Raw genomic sequence first — 23,195 nt, 5'->3', positions numbered from 1 at the left:
ATGAGGGAAAGGGAGAGGAGAGGAGAGGACAAAAGATGAAAGAGGGGAGAGAGGAGGAGAGGGAGAGGATGGAATGGGAGGAAGGGGAGGGGAGAGAAAAGAGAATTCTCTAGTACAGAGAATTTAGCCTTTTTCTAACTGTGGCCCCTTTCAATCTCATTTCTTATGCTACCCTCATCCTACTGGTTGGTCCCCTCGTCTTTGCCATGACTCCCCCACCCCATCCCCATTTATGTGATTTTTCACCTGTGTTCCTCTTGGAATATCCTGGGATGCCCTGAGGGCCTCCAGGTGAGCAATGATAGTCTAATATATATTCCGTATCAGATAAAACTAAGCTTCTGTTGAACTAAATAACTAACCTTAATAACCTTGATAAAACTAACCTTAGGCAAAGGGCATATGTTTGTTCCACTACAGATGAGGAAATCAAGGTCCAGAGATAGTGCAAAGTTCAGGAGCACAATATTAAACAATGGATGCTGGGTCACAGGGTCAGCTGCTAGTCTGAGATTCCAAGTCAGATCCCACGTTCTCCCATAGCATCCATCCAGTGTAGCTGTGCCCTGAACCACATCACCTTGCAAGGCCAATGGAGAGGGAACCAATCTCTCCATCTAGACTGGCCAGCCTTGGGATGAGGGTTTCTGCTCCACTCTAGTGCCAGGGTCTGCTTTACACGCAGCGGGCAAGTGGGACCCGCCTGCAGATGGAGGGGAATGGCGTGCCTGCGTGGTTCTGCCTCCGTGTGGAGAGGAACCCTTCAAGCCTCTCCACCGGTGCCCCAACTCCACCACCACCACCACCACCACCCTCCAGATGTGCTAAACCCCTTTGGTCACTTTGGTTGTTGCCCTTGAGTTCTGGTTTACATATGGACTAGGAAGCGCTTCATAAAATGTTCTTTCTGTACGTGCACAATAGTTGGAAAGGGGGTGTTTAATCCAGGGCCCTTCCCCCCTTTACCCTCGAGCACGGCAGGAAAAGTTTGAGGGGTCCACAGCCCTATCTCCAGCCAGGCTCTCAGTGGGGCACTCAGACAGTGACAGGTGGTGGTCAAAGAACCCCGATCTCTCCAGGGAATTCTGCAGCCCACTACGGGCGTCACTGTACAGTGGCTGGCACCCGGCGCCGCCCCGCTCCTGGGCAATCCCGGGCGCCTTCCAGGCGGCAGAGGCCACGCGGGGTGGGGCTCGCCGTCATCCATTTACCAGCCTCGCCCCTCCAACTGGCGCGCCGTTAATGAGATTAGCAATTAAAAAGCGGGCGCGCGGCGGGCCCTGAGGCGCGGGGCCACCCCCAGGCCGAGCCGGGGCGGGACGGCGAGCCTGGCGGTGGCGCTCGGAGAGCAGAGCGCGCGGCGACCGAGCGGGACCGGTTCGCGCCGAGCAACGGGACCATGGAGAAAGGACGGCCGCTGTGGGCCAACCCGCTGCAGTTCGTCTTCGCCTGCATCTCGTATGCCGTGGGCCTGGGCAATGTGTGGCGCTTCCCCTACCTGTGCCAGATGTACGGCGGAGGTGAGTGCTGGCGCCCGCACCTGGGAACGCGCCTTCCTGGCGCCGCGGTGCGCGAGGCTGCGCGCTTGGACCGGGGCCCCAGGGTCCCAGACCCGCAAACGCAAAGCGCCTAAGTGATCTGCCCAAAGTGACAACGCCGAGAATCAGGGTCCCCAGGACCAGCTCCGGCTGCAGCCAGAGGTTCCCATGCTGCCCTCAGCCGCATCCCCGGGCCCCCCGAGCCCCGCCGGTCCCCACCACCCAGGTCTCCCCTCCCCGGGTTGTCGCTCCGGGAGCCGCGGGAAACAAGCGCGGGACGCGGCGCTTCTGCGGCACCGTCTGGTGGGCACACTTGCCTACAAGTGTGAAAAGTCGGGCAGGAGGTGTCTGGTTCGACAGAAACTCGTTTTACTACTCGGATCCGAACTACACTCCTGACCGCTTAATTTGAAAACAGATTCCAAAAGGATCTTCAGCCTTTTTTTTTCTTTTTTTTTTTTTTAAATGAAAAGTTGCTTTGGGTTTGGAACTACATTAGGCGGGAAACGCAGGTCATTGTTTTGTTTGGGGTTTGTTGTTTCTACGTTGATTTTTGTCTTTACAACTGTTTTGGCTTAGCGCGGGCGGCGGTTCGCTCAGGTCATAGCGGGACTCGCGCCCTCCCCTTAGAGTCTGAAACTCAGGTGTTTCTTGGGGACCTCTGTGAAAACCGAGTGCCCGTTCGGGAGGGAAAATGACAACAGGGATCCAAGTGTCAGCATTCAAAAAAATATTTTTTTTAATGTACCAGTAGCTCCATTTCTAGAATTCGACCTAAAGGAGGAACTCAGCAGAATTCTGACAGCAGGTGGAAAATAAAAAAATAGGTGTCCCTCTTCCAATAAAAATAGGAAGCTGGAAGCTTCCCAAGTCCTCCACTAAAGGGGCTCCATTGCTTCAATAAACTTGGACCCACTGTGCAACTGCAGTCCTTTGCATCCACTGAGATGGAGTTTTTTTTATAAATTTTTATATACCTCTTTCTCGTTATCACGTATTAAGTAGAAGGAGAAGTCAATGCAAAACAAAGATCTCCGTTATGCTTCAAGGAAATCAGAGAAAAGAGAATGAGAAAAACATACCAAGATGTCAATAATATTTACCTCTGCTGGCTTGCCTTGGAGCATATCTATTTTATGTCTTTTATAATCACCATAACTTATTTTTTTGCCATAAAGATAATGTAAGATGTTTGACCAAAGCATTTACAAAGTTTAACCCACTCAAGACCACAGCCTAAAACACTGCTCCCCTTCCACATCTGCTTCAAAAAAAAAATCCACCATAAGTTAATCCTGTTTTTTTTTTTTTGTAAGAGTGCGTGTTTTATTCTGATTCCATTTTTATTTGAAGAGCACAAATACAGCATAATGATGGGAAGGACATGGGCTGCCATATGCTTTACAGCTTCATGTCTGATATTTGGAAAGATTTACTTGTCAAGATGAGATTTTGAGTTCCTGTGCTCAGGTTACCTTGTTGTGTTATCCCCCCACGTTATCCAACCAGGTGAGCCTTGCTCTCAAGTGACTGTCTAGTTCCTTGTTTCTAACAGCACCATCATCTGAATGGTCTACGGTGGGGTGCAAACAGCAGTGCCATTCTGAAGTGGATTATATATATATAAGGAGTTGCTAGGGAAACTACCAGTGCTCCAGGACCCAGGAAAAAGAAGAAACCTTATGCAACAGAATATACTTTGACTGCATGGGTGGATGCTTGACATATGGACACTGGAAAGAGCAGGGACTGGAGGGCAGATGAGTGGATGCAGGAAGGAAAGCCTGGGATACATGTATGGTGTTGGATGGATGGATGGATGGATGGATGTGTGCATGCATGGCAAATGGATGGATGGAAGGAAGAAAGCATGGGTGGAGGAGGCTTTGGGTGAAAGGATGGATGTATGCATACGTGCATGCATGATGCATGGATGAACAAATAGGTGAGTGGCTAGGTCAGGTGGACAGCTGTGGACTGAGTATGTGGTGTCCTATTTATGCCTACCATGAACAGACCAAACAGCATATCCTGGCACAGCAGGTATATTCCCATCCCATTTTCTTTTTTTTTTTCTTTTTGGGTCACACTCAGCATAGCACAGGGGTTATTCCTGGCTCATGCACTCAGGAATTACTCCTGGTGGTGCTCAGAGGACCATATAGGATGCTGGGAATCGAACACGGGTCGGCGGCGTGCAAGGCATACACCCTATTCGCTGTGCTATGGCTCCAGCCCCTCCCATCCCATTTTCTGCCACTCCTCTTCCAGGCCCCCATCCCATTCTGCACAATTCTCTGCCTCCACACTTTGCACATGCTGTTTCCTCTATGTGGGATGCTCCTGTTAGCCTGAGGAGTTCCTTTCCTCCCTGTAGGTCAGGCCAAGCTTCTCTGTCCCTGACTATCCCCACTGCCCATCAGGTCAACTGAGCACCTGATCAGAAGGACATACCTAGTTTGCGTTTTCTAAATTGAGCACGGACCCCGTCTCTGTGAAGTGGTAGGGTCAAAAGAAGCACCCCAACATACTGTTTGGATAGGCAAGCACAGTCCGGTATGAAAAAAGAGCAGGGCATCGTGGTGGGGTACTGGAGCCTCTCACGTGCAGTACCTTTGTATTATTTAGTGATTGTTTCTGCAGTTTACTCACCTGTCAGGAATAAGTCAGCTGCATCATTAAAGACTCCAAAGAGATGTTTAACTTCCTTCTCAACAGAGTCTGACCCGTGAGCCTGCATCAAACAGAACCCTGAATAAACCTCAGAGTCCTGCTGTGATAAAATATTTCCCAGAATCAAAGGGATTAGGGGTCGAGGCTCATTTCCCTGGGGCTCTACTGGGACCAGGGAAGCCGGTTCCCTTCCTGCTCTCTGGGCCAGGCCCCCAGGAGGAATGTTAATTCGGAAGATTACATTCCGGGTACCAGCCACCTCTGCACACAGCCGCAGGCCTGAGGACAGACCACAGCCCAGGAGCTGCCCAGAGTCCCTTCTGGGAAAGGTTGGTGGGTCTGTTTTGGCAACCCTGTCAGAGTCTAGGGCAGGGGTTGCGCAGGAAGAAATGGCCTTCCAGCTCATGTGTGGAAGATAACCATGCCAGCTGGATTCGTTTATTCTACCTTACTTGTGATTCGTTTTTATGTACAACGCTTAGATCATAGAAGCCATCTGGCTGGTAGGAATGTGGGTCGCTTTCTCCTGTCATTTTCCATGTGGGATTTGTATCATTAAAAAGGAATGTCTGAGGGCACCAGTGATGCTGTGGGTCATTCTCAGACTGGACCCCCACTCCCCCTTCTCCTTGGCTCTGAGGCTTTGGGCTTCCTGTTGCAAACTGGAGACTGCACCCGCCCGAGACAGACCAGCAGGGAAGCTCCACAGGGCACATGTGCTCCTCCTCCCTCATCCGTACTACCGCTGCCAACCCCAGTGCCCACTCATAAGGGACGCCCTGCTCCCTGCCACCTTCCAAGGCCTCCAGCTGCTGGAGCAGCGGGCGCTGTGCCTGGCACACAGTTGGGTTTGGAAGGGAGAGGCGGGACCAGCCATGTGGCACTTGCTGATCTCCAGGGTGGACAGCTGCCATGGTGGGTTTTGAATGTGCACCATGTCTTCGCATGCAAAACCTGGACGCGATAGATACGTCACTGCTCCAGCAGCAGGTGCCAGCCAGACCAGCATCCCACCAGCCTCCTCCATCGTTCAGGGCCTGATGGAGCTGGAGACTGAGCCCCACCAGGTCATCCCTGTGTGTGCTCCACAAAGGTGGTTACCCTGGGGAAGGGGGGGGGTGCGCGAACATGAGAACACCCCTCCTGCACAGGAAGGGCCCTTACCCCGAGCCAAAATTTGGGAATAACTCAGGAAGAAGGACTGAGTGGCAACTGTGTGTGTCTGTCCATGCAAGTCTGTGTGTCTGTGCATGTGTGTGTGCATATCTGTGTGCATGTCCATGCCTGCCTGTCAGGCTGTGTGGATGTCTTTGCACTCAGGCCCAGCTGTGTGTATTTGTGTGTTAGTGCACTCACATCTTGCTGAATGCCCGTGTGCGTGCCTATGTGCATGTCAGGCTGTATATGTGTCGGTGGAATCAGGACAGGAACCTGACTTTCAGAAATTGTGAAGGAGCAAATATATAATTTTCAAAGTGAGCTCAAGATTTGGGGCTGCTGGTATGTCCCCCCCCCAGAAAGTTCGTCCTTCCCTCCTGCCCTGGTTTCTGGGCTCCATCCTGGTACCAGCAGGGCTGCCAGAAGCTATGCCTGAGCCAGAGTGTGACGCATCCCCGCAGGGCTTTGATGCTGCACAGCAACCCCCCACCCCTGCAGCTCCTGTCCCCCACTAGCAACTGCAGAGAGGGAAAGTGGGCTTGTGGAGGAACAAGGTACTCAGGTCTTCTTGGAACACTGCCCTGGAGTGAAGGCAGTGTAGGAGAGGGCAGCCCTTGCTCAGTGCCCAGCTCTGAGCTGCCGATACACAGGGCTCTGCACCATGTGGCTTTGGTGTGTGTGTGTGTGTGTGTGTGTGTGTGTGTGTGTGTGTGTGTGTGTGTTTATCCACAACCATCTTCTCTCCTGGGAGGGATCTGACCTGGCACCCGCAGACACCCACCTGTGACAGTCCCCTCTACACTCTGGTTCCCCCCAATCTCCCCACTTCACTCAGTCGGATGCACCGCCTGACTTCACCCTCTCCAGAACCTCCTCTACCCTAATTGAAAGCCTCTTCTGTACACTCCTTGGCAGTCTAACTGGGCACTGCATGGAGGGGAGCACAGTGGGGGCAGGGTGCAGCTGCAGTGGGGAGGACCCCTAGTCGGGCTGCAGCTACAGAAGTCACTCCCCACCCCCACCCTAGTGTTAACATTGCAGGGAGTTTGACCCTGGGGTCTATGTCTCATCCCCACCCTCAAATCCTGATTGTTGGTTTCTAAGGGGAACAATTGAAGTTTGAAGGCTCCCCGGGGTCCTCGCTGGACATCAGGCTAAGAATCACATTCCTATATCCTTTCTCAAACAGAAAGCGTGCAGGGAAATTAAACAATAACCAACATAAATGTCTAGGCTCTTAGCTCAGTCATTCAGTCAGTGGTCACTGGTGCTGTTTACAGACTGCCAAGCTATAGTGTGTGTGTGTTGGGGGGGGGGGGTGGCACAGTTTAGAGCGGTGGTGATTAGTGATCACCCTTGGTCGGGAGAAGTACAAAAAAGAGTCCTGTACTGCAGCAGAGCCGGAAGTGTTTTCAGTGAGGGCTTTACTGAGATCAGACATAAAGAAGGACCTAGCTGTTCAGAGAGCCAATCCAGAAGGCCTCTGGCTGTGGCAACCATGAACCTAGACCTGAACAAATGAGCTGAAGCTCACCAGAGACATTCCAGGCAGAAGACACCTCTCTGTGGAAAGGCCAGCGAGCAGAATTCACTGGAGAGGAGTGACTGTGAGCACCAGGAGGCTGTGCCCTGTGGGAAAGAGCCAGGACAATGGCAGGCGAGGCAGCTGGAGGGGAGAAAAGGTCCCAGAGGAAGCAGAGCTGAAGGGCCTTGGATAACAGGCTAGGAAGATGTTGGAGCAACGTTGCAAAGTGCTCTTGAACAACCTATTGGTATGTGTGTCTAGGGCCATAAAAGCAATATAGATCCATGGCAGAGAATTTGGAAAAATTTGCAGAGAGGAAATAAGAAAATATTTCAAACGTCCAGCACTGTGTCAGTCACGATAACACATTTTTCTTTAAAACAAATTAATCCATAGTTGGGCTGGAGAGAGTGTACAGCAGACTGTACACTTGCCTTGCATGCTGCTGACCTGAGTTTGATCCTGGCACCAAATATGCCCCACCCTGGACCTCACAAGCAGTGATTCCTGAGGCAGGAGTAAGCCTTGACCATAGTCAGGTGTGGCCCAAAAGCAAAAATAATAATGTTTTTTATGTAACTTAATGTCATGCATTTTTTACTTGTTATAGTTTCCAAAATCAGTTAACATTCTTTGAAAATATGAACTTTAACAGCTCTGTACTTTTTATTTATAGATATAATGTCACTTAAATTTATCCATCCTTCAAGGTCGCACTTGGAAGTATTTATAGCTTCTCTCTATTTAACCCAAATGGTTACCGCCTATTAGTAGAAGAATTCGATCATTTTATATTTACTATCTTGTGTTCTTTTTATCTCATTGGTACCCCTTGCTGTTTCCTTTCTGTTGTTGTTATTGATGGGTTTTGTTTTGATCTTTTACAATATCATCTATTTCTTTCCCTTTTACTTTTTTTGTAGTGGCTTTGAAAATATAAATCCCACTTAAAGTTTGACTTACAAGTGAACTTATTTTCTCTAGTTGTAAGTATTAAGAATGAAATGCTACCCACTGATTCCGTGCCAGGAAAGCTGAACATTTTAGCATACGTTATCTTCTTGTAATGTCCCCATGCACTTTCTAGGGCCCAGAGCTATAGTACAGTGGGTGGGGCACTTACCATGCACATGGTCAACCAGGTTTAATCCTTGGCACCGCATATAGTTCCATGAGACTGTCAGGAGTGAACCCTGAGTGCATAACCAGGAGTAAGCCCTGAATACCACCAAGTGTGATCCCTAAACAACAAATCCCATTTCCCTTCCCAATATTTCAAATCTATTCACACAGTAGATTTTAATAGTTACATCTTCTCATTTGAGAATTACACTTTCCCTTTCTGTTACTTTATCATGATGCTAACAACATTGTTTTCAGAATCTGTCCTGCTCAGTTTACTTTTTGACCTTCATTCACTCTTTCGTAACACAACTTCATCGGTGAATTCCTTATTTCATAGCGGAGTTCCTTATACAGCACTGCAGTTCATTGGCAGCTTTTTTTTTTTTCAGAACCATTGGCAGGTTATTTTTTCAGAAATAGTAAATAGATGGTTCATGTTCTAAGCATCCCCCCAAATAGTTTTCCTTTATATCACACATAAAATAGCCATAATAGTTGGTTTTGTTTAAAACTTTTTAGAGTTTTTTTATTTCATGTGAATTTTTCACATTTTCAATTCTGCAAAGATCATATCCTTATTTATTCTTTGTTTATTCATAGGTATCCTATTTTAAGATCCTATATAAAATATCTGTCTCAAAAATTGCAAGTTATGTCTAGTCTTGGTCAGCTTTGTGTCTGGCAAATATTCATTTCCAGCCAATGTCTCATCTCTTTACTCTGATGTTGTCTTTCACATAGCACATGTTTAAAATAATTTTATCATTCATTTCATTCACAGATTATGCTTCTAGGACATCTTTACCTAGTCCAAGTTCATAAAATTTCTTCCTAAGAAACATTTTTTACTTTATAACACAAAAGAAACAAAAATCAAAGAGAACAATAAAAGGATAAACTTTTTTTTCTGTTTTCTTCTATAAATTATAGTGTTGTATAGATTAGAGCTGTCCATATGGAGTTTTTTTTAATGAAATATGAGATGTGAGTGAGGTTCATTTTTCCTGTCTTGTTCTAGCCTTATTATTTGAAAGACAATTGCCTTGAAAATCCACAGATCTTATGTGTCTGAATGGTTGGAGTGTAGTTGTCTGTGATTGTGTCTGGTTGGCTGGTACAGATAACAGAAGTTACTGATGGGCTGAGTAGACCTCCCACCTGGATCCTAGACCCTAAATTTCTACCCTTGCATTGGGCAGTGGGCCCCCAGCTGCCCATCACAAAGGAAGTGGGCAGGGACCTGGCCAGGCTCCAGTGTCACTGTGAACACTCAGGATGCAAACAGTTTCTTCTGATAACCCTTAAGGCTCTGAGTGTGGCTCCAAGCACACCTGCCATCATCAGGTCTCCTGCAGGGGAGCCCCTAGTGTCTTCTTCGTCCCCATGAGGTTGATAGGAGTCTGGTGAGGTGTTGCCACATGGTTCTGTGGGGCAAAAGGAGATCATAGTCATACCGATTTCAAAGCAGAGTTGGAAGAAGTGAGGGATGGGGGATAATGCTGGAAATGGGAATATTGTGTTGCATTTGATGTGGCCCCCTCTGGGCATCCATGCTCATGGTATCCATTTGGTGTCAGTGACCACAAAGCTACTCCTGGCATTTCATTTGCCAAGGAAGCCAGGCTTTGTCCCTCTTCTATGGTCAGGGAGGACACTGATCACTATCTCAGTGTCTGAGGCCTGGGATGACAATGCCAAGCTCCTCTTTTCAGCAGAATGTTAGGTGATACTGAGGGACCTACTGTGGTCTGGGAATGCTTGTGAGTGGGGGCACAAGGGGGACAGAGGACAGCGCAGGTATAAATGGGAGGAAGGACACTACTGGAAAAAGCCCAACTTCACAGTCATGTGTATCTCTTCCTTACTCCCTGATACTGTGTACGCTGGGTTTGACTTTATCCCAAAATCCTATCCTCTTCTTTATCTGCTCCTGATTCCAGGTCCACTGTGAAGGAGTTGGGTGGGGTGGGGGTGGGGTGCTGGTTGAGAGAGTGTGAAGGAGGAGGGAGTCTCTCTGTGGCAGGATAGATTTAATGGGGGCCTGGAAGCAGGCTGCCGCCTCTGTCCCTGTGTCTGGCAGAAGGGAGACCCATCCACACCCCCTGGCTCCAACTATGAAGAAGTTGATATTCTTCAGATGGCTTCTTGGGAATCCATGGATTTAAAAAACTAAGTTAATTAATAAAATGTTTATAGTCCAGAGTACCCTTCATCCAAATGAAGTTTTAGGCTGGAGGTTACTTCATATAACCTACATACCTACCATGAAGGTGCTTTGTAACAGGAAGCTGAGGACCCTGATCTCTCATACCTGGATTCCAAGCTCTGACTCATCTCTGGCTTTTAGGTTTTATTTATTTATTTATTTATTTATTTGAGGATGGTGGTTGTGGTGGTGGTGGTGGTGGTGGTGGTGATGGTGGTAGTAGTGGTGTATGAATCACAGCCAGCAGTGCTCAGGGCTTTTCCTAGCTCTGTGTTCAGGGATCACTCCTGATGGGGTTTGGAGCACCATACACAGTGCTGGGGATCGAACTGGAGTTGGCTGCATGCAAGGCAAGCTCCTTATCATCTATACTGTCTCTTCATCCCCCTGTCTCGTATCTGAAGATGGCATGACTGAAGGAGAATTATGAAACTCTGGAAAATTCTGAGGCAGCTGCAATTCCTGCCTGGATTCTCAATGACAAGAAGCAAGGATGCTAAGCCCCCACCCAACCCCCATCCCACACTCAGTTCAGGGCCTGCACCCTTAGAAGTGCTTAGTGAAGTCATACCCCTCCCTCTTGTAGGGCATCTTGGGGAGGAGTCCAAAGCCCAAAGCAAATATGTGGAGGTCAACTAGTGGATTGATTCAGGGATGATATTAAAATGTGTGGGCTGGAGCGATAGCACAGCAGTAGGGCCATTTGCTTTGCGTGCGGCCAGCTAGCTGAGCCGGGTTTGATTCCTCGATTCCTCTGCCCCTCTCGGAGAGCCCAGCAAACTACAGAGAGTATCTCGCCCACATGGCAAAGCCTGGCAAGCTACCCGTGAAGTATTCGATATGTCAAACACAGTAACGAGTCTCACAATGGAGACGTTACTGGGCCCGCTCAAGCAAATCGTTGAACAATGGGAGGACAGTGCTACAGTGCTATTAAAATGTATAACAATGGAGTGTTCCAGCTCTGATCATCATTAAATAAAATACAGACTTTTTTTTTACTATAGAAGGAATGAGGGTTTCTGAAAGTGGGACTGGGACATCTGAGACAGTAGTGAAGCACTCAAAGTGCTTAGGACAGCAGGAATTTACTACCCAAAAGAAATATTCTAGAAGTTTTAACAACTAATGTAACTGCGTGTCATTTATGAATGAATGGACAGAGACAAATGGATGATGAGTAGTTGCTAGGATAGATGACGGTAGGAAGATGTGAAAGGGTGGGAGAATTTACAGTTATAGGGTAGAGGATAAATGGTAAATTAGGAAGATGGATTATGAGGGAAAGAAAAAGAAGGATGGATGAGTTGATGGACAGGTAGGTGGATGGGTAGATGAATCAACAGATGGACAAATGGATGGATAATGATGAATGGGTAGATTTACAAGTGGATGGGTAAATGGTTGGGTAAGTAAATGGATGAATGAGTGGATTGATGAATGGGTGGATGGATGGGTATATTTTTGGGCGGATGCATGGGTGGATGGATGGACAGGTGGGTAGGTGAATGGAAGATGAATATATGAATGATAAATGAGAGTAATGATAGGAAGATGGATGTGTGGGAAAACAGCAGAGTATGAAGACAGAGGATGGAAGAAAGATGGAAGAATGGATAGATGGAGGTGTAGGAGAGTGAATGGCCAAAGGGGAAAGACTGGAGAAAGGAGGAGAGTAACGGATGCTAGCACAGAGGTTGGTTAGCTACTGAGTCAAGTTCCCTGGGGTGATGGCCTGGCTCTGTCTGTACCCCCACAGGAAGCTTCCTGGTGCCCTACATCATCATGCTCATCGTGGAGGGGATGCCACTCCTGTACCTGGAACTGGCCGTGGGCCAGCGCATGCGGCAGGGCAGCATTGGCGCCTGGAGGACCATCAGCCCCTACCTCAGTGGTGTTGGTACGTGAAGGACTTCTGGATCCTATCCTACCTGGACACTGCCATACGGTGTCTGGTAGTCAGGGTGGGGAACGTCCACTGGAAGATCTGCTGGAGCGAAAAAGACCTCGAATGGGGCAGATGAATGGCACAGAGAGGGTGCCATAGTGTGTGTGGGGGGAAAGGGCTAGCTTTTTTTTTTTTTAATTTGTCTTCAGCTGTGCTCAGGGATCACTCCTGGCAGAGCTCAGGGGGACAATAGAGGGTATCTGGGATCGAACCCAGGCCAGCCACGTGCAAGGCAAGTGCTTTACCCACTGTACTATCTCTGTAGCCCCATGAGGTGGGGGGCTAGGGGGACGGCGGGGCTAGCCTTCTGATTGTGCATACCCTGGGGAGTTGAAGCACCTTACTTCTCACCTCTGAGCCTCAGCTTGCTGATCACTGGAGGGAAAACTATTCCTCAAGGGCTAGCAACGATTCTGGAATGAGGTTTAACTGTTCCATGCTAATTAGTAATCGTAAGTCACTCTCTTTTCGTGAGCAGCTACTGTGTGCCAGGGCTAGGCTAGACCACATATATGCGTGGGCTCATTTAATCCTCAGCACACCAGTGAACGTGGGAGCGGAGAGCATGAATAGCTCCCGTGCTTGGGAGCTGTGGTGCACTGGACAGCAAGGAGGGAAGTCCTCAGCCCCTCCTCTCCTCTGCTGCCTCGAGCCTTGGCACAGGCACCTGCCTTGCACACCTTCACCCTCCAGGGCACCGCTGCAGGCAGAAGGGACTTTGACCAGCAACGGCCATGGCCTGGCCCAAGGCAGGCAGGAAGGCAGGTGGTGTGAAAATAACCAGAGTTTCCAGGGCAAGGTGGCTGGTACGTGCCCTGGTCTTGGATGCAGAAGAAACACAGCAGCGCCTCACAGATAGACCCTTCCAAATCCAACGAACTGCCTTCCCATTCTGAATGGCCATTCACTTATAAGGCAGAGATGTGGGCTTCCTCGTCTCGCCCAAAGAAGCAAGCCCTGCAGGCTGCTCGGAGGCAGCATGTGGGGGGTAATAGGACAGAAACCAGATGTTCGTGCCAAGTGGTGCCAGTCAATATTTAACAGCCAGCTCTGGGCGGCTGGGGGAAGGGACACCTGACTTGTGGCCTTTGCCGACACTTACAATGGCAACACTCCCACTGTGACCCAGAGCAGCAACACCCCCGCCCCTGCCCCACCCCAGGGTTCCTGCAGGACTGAACAGATCAGGGACTCGACTCCTCACACCTTTGTCCCTTGTCACCATAGGGCAGGTCTTGCCCCCACTGACCGAGCTGAGGAGCACCAAGGAGGAAACTTCTATCGAAGCTTCTCTCAGCTAAGAGAAGTGCTTGAGAGTGATGGCAGAGCTTTGTACACTGGTTCTGGGTCCTGCTCTGCTGTTTAGCAGCTAGTGATCTTGGACAATGTCCCTCAGTTTTCCCCTCTGTCAAATGGGAATGATCTGGCCCTCCTCTCACCACCGTTGTGAGGGTCTAAATCACATGGAAGGTGGGCTGGAGAGATAGTACAGTTCAGTAAGGCAACTGCTTTGCATTTATTTGACCCCGGTTCAATCCTTGGCACCCCCATGTTGTCCCCTGAGCCCCACCAGGAGTGACCCATGAGCAGAGAGCCAGGGGTAAGCCTTGAGCAAAGCCAGAATTGACCCCAAAACAAACAACAACAACAGCAAAACATAATCACATGGAGAGGGGGCAGAGCGATAGTACAGGGGTAGGGTGTTTGCCTTGCATGCATTATCCCGGATTCAATTCCCGGCATCCCATATTGTCCCCTGGAGTGAGCCTGCCAGGAGTGATCCCTGAGCACTGCAGGGTGTGACCCCAAAACAAAACAAACAAACAAAAAATGCTTCTTAAGCACATGGAGAATCTAAAGCACATACTTAGACTGTACCTGGCACTCAGATCTCAGAGATGCTCACCTCCATCCTAGAAAATGATGGCGAGGGAGGAAGGTGAGTTATCCTTAGACAGTGCTCTCTCCAAGCCTCCAGACCCTGCACTGGCCTTCAGTGCCCCCCATTACAGGGACTGGTGGAGGAGCTGTGCTCAGCGCCCCTCTGTCCCCCGCAGGCGTCGCCAGTGTGGTGGTCTCCTTCTTCCTGTCCATGTACTACAACGTCATCAATGCCTGGGCCTTCTGGTACCTGTTCCACTCCTTCCAGGTGAGCACGGGAGGGAGGGAGGGAGGGAGAGGGCGGTGTCAGGGCTGGAGGTGGAGGGTAAGGAGAGGACTGGGGGAGACCAGGTTACCCCAAACCCAGTTGGGGGTGGGGGGCTTCTGAACCTGGGATCCCCGGCCCCGTAGTTGTCAACCCTCTCTCTCACCTGGGAAGTTTCCATAGATGGTTGGGCAGGTTGAACACTGCACAGTGCTAGTCCAAGGGAGAGGTGGCAACTCCCTACCGGCTGCTCTCCTTCCGGGGATGTCTACTGAGTGAGACAGTGTCCCCAAAGTCAGCCTGCACAAGCCTTTGTGGGGGTATGTGTGAATGTGCATACATGTGGGAAGCATGTCCACAGCATGTCCACCCTGCCGTCAGGGTCACACTAGGGTAGGAGGTGCCCAGGTATTAGAAACCAACTGCTGCAATGTGGGTCCCGAAGAAACCTGTGGAGAGAGTGGTGGGGTGAACGCCACTCTGGGCTGCCCCCATCCCGGGCACCAGGCCAGCCTTGACTCTCTGGGACGCTGAGGAATGCTTAGGTGAATGAACTCAGTCAGCGAACTGGGCTGTCCACACCTTCCCGGGCTTCCTGCCCCACCCGCCCAGGTCATCTCCTTAGAAAACTTCCTGCTAGGAAGTCTGAACCACCCTAAGCTGAGCCTATCATGCAGGCAGGCTTCAACACTGATACCCCCTCCGTCTGTGGAGAATCCTGAACATTCCTCTCTCCCACCTGGGAAGTTTCCATAGATGGTTGGGCAGGTTGAACACTGCACATTGCTAGTCCAAGGGAGAGTGGCAACTCCCTACAGGCTGCCCTCCGTCCGGGGATGTCTACTGAGTGAGACAGTGTCCCCAAAGTCAAAGGAACAGATCCTTTTGTTCTAACAAAATCTTAATAATTGGAGGATCTCTGCAAGCTGAAAATGAAGTGTGTCAGGCCAGAGAGATTGTACAGGAGTTAAGGCCTTCCACATGACTTGCCAGGTCCAATCCCCAGCACCCCATTTGATCTGCCGAGTACTACCAGAAGTCATCCCCGAGCACAGAATTAGGAGTAAGCCTTAAGCACCACCAGGTGTGTCCCAACTCCCACAAGAGAGAGAGAGAGAGACGGACAGACAGAGACAGAGAGACAGAGTGAGAGAGAGACAGAGAAAGACAGAGACAGAGAGAGACAGAGAGACATCTTAGCATTTACCTGCTTTTGTCTAGTTTGACGCAGGCTCGAACTAGACAAGTAGCCAAGGCTAGACCCTGAGTCTTCACAAGACAGACGTTACCTCCTTCCACCGCACTGAGAGCCAGCAGAGGTGATGGCTCAGTGCGGGCTTTAGCATCGGGGATGGCCGCAGCATCATAGAGGGTGTCAGGTAAAGGAGAGGGCATGCGAGTCCTTGGGAGAACTGTCTGGCTGCAGGTCTGTGCTGCTAGGCCCAGCAGTGGGACGACAAGGGTCGCTGACTGGCCTCTGCCTGGCCTGGTTGGAGGAATTACTAGCTACACGGCAGTGAGTCCTGAGTGTTCCAAACTGGTTGCCTCTGTGCTGCCTGCTATGGTTGGGCGCGGGGGGGGGGGGGGGGGGGGGGGTGTCCACGTTTGACTGTCACAGATGGCCTGACCATTGTCCCTTTGATCTAGCCTTGCCCAAACACCAGAGCCCAGCAGTCCTCCGTACACACCTGTGGGATGTCAGGGAACAAAGGATCAGAGAGATAGTCCAGCGGGAACGGCATTTGCCTTTTATGCGGCCAACCTGGGTTCTATCCCCGGCACTCCGTATGGTTCCCCAAGCCCGGCCAGGAGTGACCCTTGAGCTCAGGGGCAGGAGTAACTCCTGAGCACTGCCAAGTGTGGTCAAAAACAAAACAAAACAAAATGTGGCTCCCACTCCCCCCAGCCCCACCTGTGTTCCCAGTATACCGTGTTCCCCTGCCCTGTGGGAACCCTCCTGGGTGCTCCCCTTCCTAGAAGGACCCGTTGGCCTCCTGTTGGCCTCCTGTGCAGCCCCCGCCCTGCCTTCAGCCCTCCTCTCTGTGTAACAACTACAACGCTTTCTTCAATCCCAAAGGACCCCCTGCCGTGGTCCGTCTGCCCGCTGAACAGCAACCACACGGGCTACGACGACGAGTGTGAGAAGGCCTCCTCCACACAGTACTTCTGGTACCGCAAGACCCTCAACATCTCGCCGTCCATTGAGGAGAGCGGGGGCGTGCAGTGGGAGCCGGCACTGTGCCTGCTCCTGGCCTGGCTCGTGGTGTACCTGTGCATCCTGAGAGGCACCGAGTCCACAGGCAAGGTGAGCTCAAGGGAGCAGGCGGGGTCCGTCTGCAGCTGGCGGAAGGGGGGAGGGGGCATTGGGCAGAAGCTGTGCTGGGCTGCAGGCCAACTGGTGGGGCTGATACAAACCGACTACCAGCAGCGCTTGCAGTGCAGTGCCCCCCCCCCCCCATCGTGGAATTCCCTCTTTGCCAGTAACTAACAGCGACCAGCCAGTCTAGCCCTTGCCACCACCCCCACCCCCAACCCCCCACCCCAGAGGCATGGAGACACACCTGCCAGGCAGCAATGAAGGCTTTGAAAACTTTAATTTCTTTTTTTTTTTTTTGCTTTCATTTTTTTGGGGGGGTGGGTGGGTCACACCTGGCTATGCTCAGGGGTTACTCCTGGCTCCGCACTCAGGAATTACTCCTGGTGCTGCTCGGGGGACCACATGGGATGCTGGGAATCGAACCTGGGTCAGCCGCATGCAAGGCAAACACCCTACCCGCTGTGGTATAGCTCCAATCCCTGAAGGCTTTGAAAACTTTAGCTAGGACCAGGGAGATGGCTCAAAGGGCTGGAGCACCGGTTTGATGCTCAACACTGCATGGTCCCCTGAGCATTACCCCTGACTCCCTCAAACCAAACACAAGAACAGAAAAGTAATAAGTAACTGCAGATGTCCCCCAAACCTGAGCCACTGGTTGTGACTTGACTGGACATCAGGAGCACCCCTCTTGGGACTCTGATATCCTGGTCAGGGACGTGGCTCTGCAGTAGCCTCCAGGCCTCGTGTGTGTGGGTTTCTGAGTTTGAACCCTACTACAGAAACTAAATTCTGAGAACTCTGACTTCTAGTCTCCCTCACCCCCCAAGGTTCTGGAGCATCAGTGGGACTGAGCACCTGAGAACGAGAGATTTAAGAGCATCCCCAGATTCCAGCATGCAGCCTTGCTTGCAAACTTCTGCTATGAGTGGCTTCTAATGACCCACAGATGGGGCTGGAGTGATAGTACAGTGGGTAGCGCTCCAGATGGTCCCCCAAGCACTCCCAGGACTGATCCTTGAGGACAGATCCAGGAGAAAGCCCTGAGCACCACTGAATGGGGCCCTCCTTGTCCATTCCTTGGCAACCATCACTCCTCAGAGCAGCGCCGCTGAAGGGTCGGCCATGCCAGGGCTCCCCCTTCCTGGCCATCTTCAGTGCCCTGCTCACCTGCAGGGAGAGAGAGGGGCTGGTCCTGGGCACCAGCCGGAGTGGGCAGAGTCAGAGCAAACCTAGTTCCCCAGGGCCTCAGTGTGGCAAGCCCCTCTTCCTGATCTTCCTGGCTCCTTCTCTCCCTTCCGTCTCTCCCTTCCTTCTTTCCTTTCCTCCTCCCCTTCCTCCTCTCCTCTCCTCTCCTCTCCTCTCCTCTCCTCTCCTCTCCTCTCCTCCTTTCTTTTCTTCCTCTTCTCCCTCCCTCCCCCCTCCTTCCCCCTCCCTCCCTCCCTCCACAACTCCCTCCCACCCTTCCTCCTTCTTTTGCTTCCTTTTTTCCTTCTTTCCTCTCTCCTTTTCCTCCCTCCTTCTTTCCCTCCTTCCTTCCCTATTTCCTGTATCTAGTGTCACCCCAGGGTACAGCAGGCTCCTGAAGGCTGAGCCCCCTCCCTGATGCTCCCTAGAGCCCTGGGCAGATGTTTTCTTCTGGCTTCTAGAGTCTGCCACAACCAGCAAGGCATCCCAGGCGGAGCTGAGGGGCTCGCACACAGGTCTTGGGGGCAGTTCAGTGCTTGTGGCAAGCCCACTTTGCCCATCCCCAACGCTTGGCTGATATTTTACGCTCATGGGAAATGCTTCTGAGAACTGTCTTTGCCTCATAATTACGAACATGAGCCCAAAGGCCTCAGGGTCGCGCCTGCATGCTTGGAGCTTTAACCAGGCGCTCCCTTCTCTGGTCACGTATGAATGTGTCCGTGAGCCCGTCATACCATGGGAACTACTTGAGTCACACGGGCTCAGGAAAGAAGTGTCCCCTAGTTCCGTTCCTGGGGAGGAGGTTTGTTCAGCCCTGGTCTCCTCGGGGGAATGTTGTTGCTTCTCTCTCTCTATCTAAATATTGAGGCTTAGTCACAAATGGTTTCTCCAGATCACAGGTCCGACATGACGTGGGACACTGAGTTCCCTGGGGCACGGGGAACCCAAGAGCCTTCAGGAATCTGAGCAGGAGAGAGATGCCCCAGTGTCCTCTAAGTGCCAGTTAGTCCTGGACATCGGTCACCCCCTTCCCGCTGTGTCCCTAGGTTCCCATTACCTCAGCGGCCAGATGCCGTCCCTTCCCACCAGCCCTTCCCCTGCCAAGCCTGGTTTATTTCCTTAGAATCTCCAGTGAATTTATCGCTCTTCACGGGTCACCAAGACCCGGTTAGGAATTGGTGATAAAAGCCAGACCTGCCCCCTCTGCCCGCCCTCCCCGGCCACCGTGGCTCAGAGTGCACACCAGGCCCCCATGGACATGGGTCTCCAGCCCTGTTTCCCACGGGGACACCCGGACTGTCAGAGACCTGCTTTGACAACTAGAGTTTTGCTTTCCTCCAGAGGCCCGGGGCACCTGGGCTGGGCTCTCGGAAACCTCCAGTCCCTGTGGCACCGAGGCCACTGTGCAGTCTCTAGGTCCAGGGTTCGCACAAGTCAGAGCTGTCCAGGGAGGGGCCTCTGCGAAAAGTAGCCAAGATCTCATTGTATTTGCATGGGCAGAGGCTCCTGCTGGCCTGTGGTTTCTCGCCCCTTTATAAAGGCGCCACCATGGGGCGTCTGATGTGTGCTTTACAGGGACCTGCCCCCACTTTCCAAGGCCAAGCACCTCTCCAACCCCCCACCTTGACCTCTCTCCCATCCTCTGAGTCTTTCTGCTCTGAGAAACCCCTTCAGTCTTGTCGTGAGGCCCCTACTTTGCTCAGGGGCGCCTCTGCCTCAGCAGCCCTGGCTGGCGCCTCTCACCTGTTTCCCTTTGGGCTCATCTGCCAGAATGTCCACACGGCTTTCTACATCTAGCCAAGCCAGTGCGCGAATGTGGGTGAGTGTTTGCTGACTGTTGTTTCAAGCTTTTTCTAAATAAGCTTGGGTTGTAGGCAGGTGGAGTAGGGGTAGTGTCTGGGACCTCCCACCCTCTTCAACACTAAACGTGTGTGTGTGTGCGAGAGAGAGAGAGAGAGAGGGAGAGAGAGAGAGTGAGGGTGTGTGCATGTGTATGAGTGTGTGTGAGAATGTGTGTGTGCCAGAGGGTGTATGACAGAGTGTGTGTGAGAGTATGTGTGAGTGTGTGTGAATGAGAGTACGTGTGAGAGTGTGTGTGTGTGTGAGAGAGACTGTATGTATGTGTGTGAGAGAGTGTGAGAGAGTGTGTGTGTGTGAGAGACTGTGTGTGAGAGTGTGTGTGTGACAGAGAGTGTGTGTGAGAGTATGTGTGTGTGAGTGTATGTGTGTAAGAGAGTATGTGTGAGCGAGAGTATGTGTGAAAGAGAGAGTGTGTGAGAGAGACGTGTGAGTGCGTGTCTGAGAGTGTGTGAGAGAGTATTGTGAGAGAGTACTGTGAGAGAGTGTGTGTGTGAGAGAGAGTGTGAATGAGAGAATGTATGTGTATGTGTGTGAGAAAGTGTGTGTGTGACAGAGAGTGTGTGACATAGTATGTGTGTGTGACAGAGTTTGTGAGAGAGTATGTGTGAGTGTGTGTGTGAGAGAGACTGTGTGTGAGGGAGTGAATGTGTGAGAGAGTATGTGTGTGAGAGAGAAAGAGAGAGAGAGAGTGTGTGTGTGTGTGTGTGTGTGTGTGAGGGGGGGTCTGAGGAGGGGGCAACATGTCAGGCCCCCCCACCTCTCCAAAGCTGACTGTCCCCTGTTGCCCCCTGCAGGTGGTGTATTTCACCGCGTTGCTGCCCTACTGTGTGCTCATCATCTACCTGGTTCGGGGTCTCACGCTCCATGGAGCCATCAACGGCCTGGCCTACATGTTCACCCCCAAGGTACAGGCTGGCAGGGAGCAGGCCCTGAGGGCTGCTCACTCATCCCCACACCTTCTGAGACAGGTGGGAAGAAGGGGGAGACTGAATGAAAGTTAGAGTGGCTCCCAGCAGTGGGAGAGATGTGGGGCACCTACTCAGACACATAAGACTCGAACCCTGGGAAGTTTCATCCTCACCATCCCCCAGCCGACCACTCCCCTAGGCCTGGGTCTGACCTCCTGGCACCCCAGCTCACTCAGGTCCTGTGGGCACCACCCCTGTCCTCTTACTCTCCTAAACACAGTCTTCCAGAAGCAAGTCCACATGCAGAGCCCCCTCCAAGCCCCGCAAAGCCTCTAGCCTCTAGGACACTCTAGCCTCCAGAGTGGCCCCAGTTTCATGTAGTAAATTGAGCTCCTGGAAACAAATTGATCACTGCAAGGCCTCACCCCACACCCCATGAAAATCCCTCCACCACGTTCCTGACACATCTCCTAATGTCAGTGCCGAAGCTGACCACCAGGATCGCACACAACCTGCAGAGGGGTCCAGGGGTCCAGCCCTGTGGGCAGTGTGCCAGCCCACCCTTGCCACTAGCACATCTCCTGCGGGCATGCACAGGAGAACAGGACCTGAGAACGTGTACGGACAGGGGTGGCTGCAGCCCGGGCCCGAGCAGCTGGTTCCCTGGCCTCTCCCTGTGCCCTAGAGTGAGGAGTCCTCTCTCCCTGCTTGCTTTCCAGCTGGAGCAGTTGGCCAACCCCAAGGCCTGGATTAACGCCGCCACCCAGATCTTCTTCTCGCTTGGCCTGGGCTTCGGCAGCCTGATAGCCTTCGCCAGCTACAACGAGCCGTCCAACAACTGCCAGAAGCATGCGATCATTGTGTCCCTCATCAATAGCTCCACCTCCATCTTCGCCAGCCTCGTCACCTTCTCCATCTATGGCTTCAAGGCCACCTTCAACTACGAGAGTTGCTTAAACAAGTAGGTTCTGGGGACCCTAGGCTTGGTGGAAGAAGGATTGAGGGGTGGGAGGCAGAGCTCGACCTTTGCATCCCTCCGTCCAGGGTGCAGATCTGGGAGAACCCTCAAGCCCCATCCAAGAGCAGAGGGCCTAAGGCAAGTCAGTGTCTCATCTTCAAAGTGCTGGACACAATTGAACTCAACACTGATCTCAGTGACTCTTGCCCCAAACTTCCTGAACCCCAGCAGAGCCTTGGAGACAAAAGTGTCTGCCCGAACCTCATACCCAGGCAGCCGCAATGTCCGTCCTGAGACTCGGGTCATGGGTGGGATTTAAATGGATGCACGTTTTACATTAATGGCATCTTCATTGCATGAATTTGAGCTAGCTTCCCTTTAAATAAAAATTCCTTGCAGCCTCTGTGGTGCTCCTTGGCTACTTGAGGGTAGCAGGGAACAGCCTAACCATGTGGCATGGCCATCAGCATAGAGGGTTCTGTCAGATTTGCTGGTCCCATGATTTCAAAGGAGCGAGCTGTGGGACTTTGATTGCATTGCTCATCTCTGCGCCTGGTTGACATTCTGAGCCACCTGAGGCCCCTAAGAACAACACTGTCCCTGCGTTCCCCTGGAATCAGACCAGTGTGCGGCTCTGCTCCGCAGGGTCATTCTGCTGCTGACGAATTCTTTTGACCTGGAGGACGGCTACCTGACAAGCAGCAACCTGGAGGAGGTGAAGGGCTACCTAGCATCTGCCTTCCCCGACAAGTACAATGAGGTGTTCCCACAGATTAAAAACTGCAGCCTGGAAGCGGAGCTGGACACGGTAAGGTGGAGTCTCGGTGGGCATCCAGGTCTCAGAGCACTGACACGGTCATAAGCGAAATCACGGGGAGGGGGCTCACTTGGGAGACCCTCGCATGTCCCAATTCCAGGAAAATCAAAGAAAACACACCGCTTCCTGCCTATCCCTAGAGCATGTCAGAGACTTACCCACGACTCCCTCTGGAATCCTCTGGCTTCTCCTGTCCTTTCCCTTTGCTCTCTTCTGGTTAAAAATACAGTTCAGGGCCTAAAGAGAAAGTATGGGGGTTATGGCACTTGCCTCTCATGCGGCAGAGTTGGATTCTAATCCCAGCACCACATATGGCCCCCCCAGCAAGACTGATCCCTGAGTATCCTCCGGCCAGGAGTAAGCACTGAGCACCACTGAGGGTGCCTCCCTGCCAGATACAGTTACATTTAGAGAATAATTAAGCAAATGCCCAGCATAAACACTTGTGAATATTTTGCTCTTTGGCACTCAGAGTTTTGTACACAAAAGAGAAAAAAATGTATGAAAGACAAAGTAATACATTTCAAGGAGCTATAAAGTTATTGGCTCCAAGATATCCCTACTCAGCAGTTAAGAGCATTTGGTTTTTTGGGTGAGGGTCTCATAAACAACGTTCAGGGAACCTGGGGACCACTCAGAAATTCTTGGTCAGAGTTTAGCCCAGGGTTGTGGGGTGACTCTGGCTCAGCAGTTGTGAATCAGACACTGGGAATCCCCAATCCCTTAACTATCTTCCTATCTTCCTGGACCAGGAACCTTCATTTTGTTACATACACACACACACACACACACACACACACACACACACACACACACCATCAATGTCTTGTT

General features: G+C 51.5%; 1 protein-coding gene across 1 annotated transcript in view; it reads left to right on the top strand.

Moving 5' to 3' along the window:
* The first annotated feature begins 1,241 nt into the window (after nucleotides 1-1,241).
* The window catches only part of SLC6A20 (solute carrier family 6 member 20), a 35,022-nt gene continuing 13,068 nt past the window's right edge, over nucleotides 1,242-23,195 (top strand). Inside the window, exons 1-7 of the mRNA XM_056129339.1 lie at nucleotides 1,242-1,520; nucleotides 11,985-12,125; nucleotides 14,231-14,322; nucleotides 16,397-16,624; nucleotides 20,476-20,586; nucleotides 21,309-21,550; nucleotides 22,193-22,355. Of these exons, the coding sequence (XP_055985314.1) occupies nucleotides 1,400-1,520; nucleotides 11,985-12,125; nucleotides 14,231-14,322; nucleotides 16,397-16,624; nucleotides 20,476-20,586; nucleotides 21,309-21,550; nucleotides 22,193-22,355 (1,098 nt within the window). The 5' untranslated portion in view covers nucleotides 1,242-1,399. The remainder of the gene's footprint in view (nucleotides 1,521-11,984; nucleotides 12,126-14,230; nucleotides 14,323-16,396; nucleotides 16,625-20,475; nucleotides 20,587-21,308; nucleotides 21,551-22,192; nucleotides 22,356-23,195) is intronic.

Source organism: Sorex fumeus, unplaced genomic scaffold (assembly GCF_029834395.1).
Source record: "Sorex fumeus unplaced genomic scaffold, SorFum_2.1 ptg000072l, whole genome shotgun sequence".
In the NCBI taxonomy this organism is placed as follows: domain Eukaryota; kingdom Metazoa; phylum Chordata; class Mammalia; order Eulipotyphla; family Soricidae; genus Sorex; species Sorex fumeus.
Note: the sequence above shows the minus strand (reverse complement) of the source record. Positions and strands in the feature narration are given on the sequence as shown.